The following is a 6007-nucleotide window of genomic DNA, read 5'->3' as shown; positions in this document are numbered from 1 at the left end:
CACACTCATACACTCAAATCACACACTCACTCACTCACGCACTCACTCACACACGCTCACACACACACTCACTCACGCACTCACTCACACACGCTCACACACACACACTCACTCACACACACACGCGCACACACACACACACACTCTCTCACACACACACACACTCACACTCTGTACAAAGCCTATAATTTACATAATAAATTATAATTTGGCATTCAGATACGTTAAAATCGCAAATATGGAAATATTATGGAATATTTGGATTTGTGCCGAATGAGAGAGGTAGGATTCACGAGCACAAAGCTCCATTTCGCAAACAGTCAAGTGCACAAGCCTTCATAGTATACTCCTTCGTCAGTCTGTGAGAGACGCATTCAGAGTCAGCACATGGTCACTGTCTAGTGAACTTTGTTTTCAAGTGCGCAACTCACGGCATTCGCTGTTCTTCTGCTGGCGGCCGGTTATCAAGCAGCATTGCATTGCTGCGGGCGCCCCCTTCTGGATTGGGGGTTAATTGCCTGTATTCGTTGGCGGCCGGTTATCAAACAGCGTTGCATTGCTGCGGGCGCCCCCTTCTGGAAGTTTTAGAAATGTTATTTTTATTTTATTTGTCCTTTTTATTTAGTTTTATTTGTCATATATGTATATATAATGCAGTCTAATGAATGTAATGCTAATGCCTGGCGCAGGCTGTTGGAGGTGCTGGAGGTTGCGGAGGACATGGCAATAGATATTCCTCACATCTGGCTGTATCTGGCTGAGCTCATCAGTCCCATGCTGCACGAGGGAGGGATTCCCATGGGGCCACTCTTCAGGTGAACCTGCAAACCCAATAAAGCCGCACAGAAATCAATCAGTAAATGACTCTGGCAGTAAGATATGAGGAGCAGCAGATGAGCGTCTGACCTCTGACCTGTTCACAGGGAGATGTCTAAACCGCTGGTGCCTCTTGGGAAGGCTGGAGTTCTGCTGGTGGAAATCCTCAAGCTGCTCTGTAAAGCAATGGTAGGACGCTTGTGTGAATTTAAGATTAGGATAGCTTTATTGGCACGGTGAATGGAATCTTTACATTGCCAAAGCGTTTATAACACTATGCATTCAAATGTACAACATATACACACAAACACACAAAACTAGATAGTCTGTGATTTAATTAAATAAATAAATACACTTTGAGAGTGAAGCTTCTGCTCTGAGTTTGAGTCGCTTATATTGTGCATTTCAGAATGCAACGTGCACCGATTATCTTCACAAATTTGTATTAAACCGCTTATAAACCCGTTGTTATCAACAAAAGAAAAGCTTCCCCGCGGTTTCCTGCCAGAATTAAAGTTCAGTGCTTTAACAACTGAAAGTGAAGAACTTAAGAAAGCCATAAATATTAGTATTTTAATTTTACAGCTTTATTGTAAAATAAAATGAAATAAATTAATTATATATATATATAAAAACAGATAACATCATTTTTAACAATTTTCAAAAATCATGGTTTTTCATTGTGCATTTCAATTAATCTCAATCAAACTGCAGTTGGGTTATGTTGATTAGGTTAAAAAATAACTAAAAAATACAGCTAACTAACACAATAAAAACATGATAATGTCATAAAAACATGATTTTCGAAAATCTGCTTCTGCAAATAAACTCTCTCTCTCTCTATATATATATATATATATTCTTTCTTACATTTTTTATTTTACAGTGAAATATTGCATTAGTAATATTTTTTATTTTGTTTAATATCGTGTTCGGTAATAATAATCTAAGTAAAAACAATAATAATGGTAGTTAATAATTGTATAATAAATAGTTTTTAATAATATGTAATACAATTTTTGTTTGCTTTTTTACATTTTTTATTTTACAGTGAAATTACATTAATATATACATTTATATACATTAATATTTCTCATTTTGTTTAATAATTGTACTTGGTAATAATAACCATAGTAATAATAATAGTTATTATATTATTATTAATATTATATATAATATTATCTTATTTCATATTGATATATTTAATCACAAACGTTCTGGTCAAATAGTTTTTTTCCCTTTTTTCCCCAAATCATTTAATCCTGCTCGCTGTGTCCCAAATTGCTTGCTCATTCACTACAAAGTGATCGACACTGAGTGAGCTAATTCCAATGCTAATTTAAATACCTGTTGTACACTATAAAGTGCATTGTGGGTACAGAAGAGTGAACTACATAGGGAATGATTGACACACCACATAGCGCACTATATATTCCAGCTCTTGTTCTGAATGAAGTTCTGAAAGCGTCCATTCTGAACTGTTTCCTGTTTCCTGTCTCAGAGTCATAAGAAGGTGGGAGCGATGTGGAGAGACGCGGCACTGAGCTGGAAAGACTTCCTGCCCGAAGACGAGGACGCCAATAAGTTTGTCACTGAAGAGGTTTGTGATGAATTCAGTCGTAGCAGCAGCAGAGTGATCAACGGCGGCATTCTTGCATTATGATGTTAAACTGTATGATTGATAATCCCTTATGTAATGAGTGTGTGTGTGTGTGTGTGTGTGTGTGTGTGTGCGCAGGGAGTGGAGTTCACTCTGGGTGAGGAGTGTGTGAGGAAGAGCAGTAAAGTGACTCTGAGTCCAGAAGACATTTCTAGAGAGCTGGAGCGACTCCTGCAGGAGAAAGCAGACAACCAGAGGATCTTTGACTGGGTGGAGGTACGAGTGTGTGTGTGCGAGTGGGAGTGCGTGTTCGAGTGCGTGTTCGAGTGCGTGTTCGAGTGCGTGAGTGAGTGCATGAGTGAGTGCTTGAGGGAGTGTGTGTGTGAGTGCGTGTGCGAGAGGCAGTGCGTGAGGGAGTGCGTGGGCGAGTGTATGTGCGAGAGGGAGTGTGTGAGCAAATGCGAGAGGGAGTGCGTGAGCGAGTGGGTTTACGACTGCGAGTGTGTGAGGGAGTGCGTGGGCGAGTGTGTGTGCGAGAGGGAGTGTGTGAGCAAATGCGAGAGGGAGTGCGTGAGCGAGTGGGTTTACGACTGCGAGTGTGTGAGGGAGTGCGTGGGCGAGTGTGTGTGCGAGAGGGAGTGTGTGAGCAAATGCGAGAGGGAGTGCGTGAGCGAGTGTGTTTACGACTGCGAGTGTGTGAGGGAGTGCGTGGGCGAGTGCGTGTGCGAGAGGGAGTGCGTGAGCGAGTGCGTGACCAAATGCGTTTACGAATTCGAGTGCGTGGGCGAGTGCGTGAGCGAGTGCGTGTGCGAGAGGGAGTGCGTGAGCGAGTGCGTTTACGACTGCGAGTGGGTGTTTGAGTGCGTGAGTAAGTGCGTGTGGGAGTGAGAGTGCGTGTTCGAGTGCGTGAGCGAATGCGTGTTCGAGTGGGAGTGCGTGTTCGAGTGCGTGCGAGTTCGAGTGGGAGTGCGTGAGCGAGTGCGAGTGGGAGTGCGTGTGCGAGTGCGTGTTCGAGTGCGTGAGCGAGTGGGAGTGAGTGCGTGAGTGAGTGCGTGTGGGAGTGCGTGTTTCGAGTGTGTGCGAGTTCGAGTGGGAGTGCGTGAGCGAGTGCGAGTGGGAGTGCGTGTGCGAGTGCGTGTTCGAGTGCGTGAGCGAGTGCGTGTGCGAGTGCGTGTGGGAGTGCGTGTTCGAGTGCGTGTTCGAGCACGTGAGCGAATGCAAGTGGGAGTGCGTGTTCGAGTGCGAGTGCGTGTTCGAGTGTGTGTTCGAGTGCGTGAGCGAGTGCGTGTTCGAGTGTGTGTTCAAGTGGGAGTGCGTGTTCGAGTGCGTGAGCGAGTGCGTGTTCGAGTTGGAGTGCATGTTCGAGTGCGTGTTCGAGTGCGTGAGCGAGTGGGAGTGAGTGCGTGAGTGAGTGCGTGAGTGAGTGTGCGTGTGCGTGTGTGTGTGTGAGTGCGAGTGCGCGAGCGAGTGCGTGTGCGAGTGTGTGTGCGAGTGGTAGTGCGTGAGCGAGTGCTTGTTCGAGTGCATGTGCAAGTGCGTGAGCGAGAATGTGCGCGAGTGGTAGTGCGTGAGCCTGAGCGAGTGCGTGAGCGAGTGTGTATCTGGGGCATTTTCATCTCTTTCAGCAGTGTTTTTGCCCTTTTTTCCGGGTTAAGATTCTGGTGTGCACGTGTGTGTGTGTGTGTTTTCTCACCTAGCACCCCAACCTGCAATGCCGATAGCTTGCAGCACATGGACACCAAACTGGCAGATATAGATGAAGAAGAATACAAAGAACCTAAAAGAGCTGTCACTCCTACAGAAAGAGAGAAAGAAAACAGTTATAGTCTGAGTTCTCCATAAAGGTAGTTAGTGAGTGCGTGAGTGAGTGTGCGTGTGCGTGTGTGTGTGTGAGTGCGAGTGCGCGAGCGAGTGCGTGTGCGAGTGTGTGTGCGAGTGGTAGTGCGTGAGCGAGTGCTTGTTCGAGTGCATGTGCAAGTGCGTGAGCGAGAATGTGCGCGAGTGGTAGTGCGTGAGCCTGAGCGAGTGCGTGAGCGAGTGTGTGCGCAAGTGGTAGTGCGTGAGCGTGTTCGAGTGCGTGAGCGAGTGTGTGTTCGAGTGGTAGTGCGTGAGCGAGTGTGTGTTCGAGTGCGTGAGCGAGTGTGTGTGCGAGTGGTAGTGAGCGAGCGAGTGGGAGTGCGTGAGCGTGTTCGAGTGCGTTAGCGAGTGGGAGTGCGTGAGCGTGTTCGAGTGCATGTGCAAGTGGTAGTGCGTGAGCGAGTGCGTGTGCGACTGCGTGTTGGAGTGCGTGAGCGAGTGCATGTTTGAGTGCGTGTTCGAGTGCGTGTGTGAGTGGTAGTGCGTGAGCGAGAGTATGTTCGAGTGCGTGTTCGAGTGCGTGTTCGAGTGCGTGTGCGAGTGGTAGTGCGTGAGCGTGTTAGAGAGCGTGAGCAAGTGTGTGTGCGAGTGGTAGTGCGTTAGCGTGCTCGAGTGCGTGTGCGAGTGGTAGTGTGAGTGCGTGTTCGAGTGCGTGAGCGAGTGGTAGTGCGTGAGCGAGTGCGTGTTCGAGTGTGTGTTGGAGTGCGTGTGCGAGTGCATGTTCGAGTGCGTGTTGGAGTGCGTGTGCGAGTGGGAGTGCGTGAGCGTGTTCGAGTGCGTTAGCGAGTGCGTGTGTGAGTGGTAGTGCGTGAGCGTGTTCGAGTGCGTGTGCAAGTGGTAGTGCGTGTGCGTGTTGGAGTGCGTGAGCGAGTGCATGTTCGAGTGGGAGTGCGTGAGCGTGTTCGAGTGCGTGAGCGAGTGCGTGTGTGAGTGGTAGTGCGTGAGCGTGTTCGAGTGCGTGTGCAAGTGGTAGTGCGTGTGCGTGTTGGAGTGCGTGAGCGAGTGCATGTTCGAGTGGTAGTGCGTGAGCGTGTTCGAGTGCGTGTGCGAGTGGTAGTGCGTGAGCGAGTGTGTGTTCGAGTGCGTGAGCGAGTGCGTGTGGGAGTGGTAGTGCGTTAGCGTGCTCGAGTGCGTGAGCGAGTGCGTGTTCGAGTGCGTGAGTGAGTGGTAGTGAGTGCGAGTGCGTGAGCGAGTGCGTGTGCGACTGCGTGTGCGAGTCCATGTGAGAGAGCGAGAGAGTAAATAAATAGTTGTTGGTTTCACCTCAGCGATCTTTGACCTGTCTCTCTCTGCAGGCCAATCTGGACGAGCAGCAAACATCATCGAACACGTTTGTCCGGCCGCTGATGACTGCTGTCTGTCAGTCTGCCATCATCTGTGAGTCTCTTCGTCCTCCTCTAATCACACTCGAAACAGGATTAACGCACATCATTCAGCGGGAAATAACGTGAGGCGGCACTCGATTCTATACATCAGGATTTGATTGTGTGTTAACGGAAATGAAATATTAAAAAAGCAGCTAATTGCCAAGGCAACAGTTCTAGTTTTCATGTAGTTTAACTTGATGTACTAAAATAACTAAAACTAAAATAACAGTTGATTAAAAAAAATTTAAAATTATTTAGACAAACACATAGAAAATTTCTGGAACTTTACCTAAAATTAAATTGAAAACATTGAAAAAACTTGTTTATAATAATATAATAAAACGTTTTGAATTATTTATAATGCATA

At 47.2% G+C, this 6007-nt stretch overlaps 1 protein-coding gene across 1 annotated transcript in view; it reads left to right on the top strand.

Annotated features, from left to right (window-relative positions):
* Positions 1-6007, top strand: part of LOC107684530 (eukaryotic translation initiation factor 4 gamma 1-like) — a gene marked incomplete at its 5' end in the record, with an annotated part of 19518 nt that overhangs the window by 12234 nt on the left and 1277 nt on the right. Inside the window, 5 exons of the mRNA XM_016480803.1 lie at positions 690-815; positions 924-1005; positions 2318-2416; positions 2555-2692; positions 5569-5650. Coding sequence (XP_016336289.1) covers positions 690-815; positions 924-1005; positions 2318-2416; positions 2555-2692; positions 5569-5650 — 527 coding nt within the window. The remainder of the gene's footprint in view (positions 1-689; positions 816-923; positions 1006-2317; positions 2417-2554; positions 2693-5568; positions 5651-6007) is intronic.

The sequence above is a fragment of the Sinocyclocheilus anshuiensis genome, unplaced genomic scaffold, assembly GCF_001515605.1.
Source record: "Sinocyclocheilus anshuiensis isolate Anshui unplaced genomic scaffold, SAMN03320099.WGS_v1.1 scaffold2917, whole genome shotgun sequence".
Taxonomy (NCBI): Eukaryota; Metazoa; Chordata; class Actinopteri; order Cypriniformes; family Cyprinidae; genus Sinocyclocheilus; species Sinocyclocheilus anshuiensis.
Note: the sequence above shows the minus strand (reverse complement) of the source record. Positions and strands in the feature narration are given on the sequence as shown.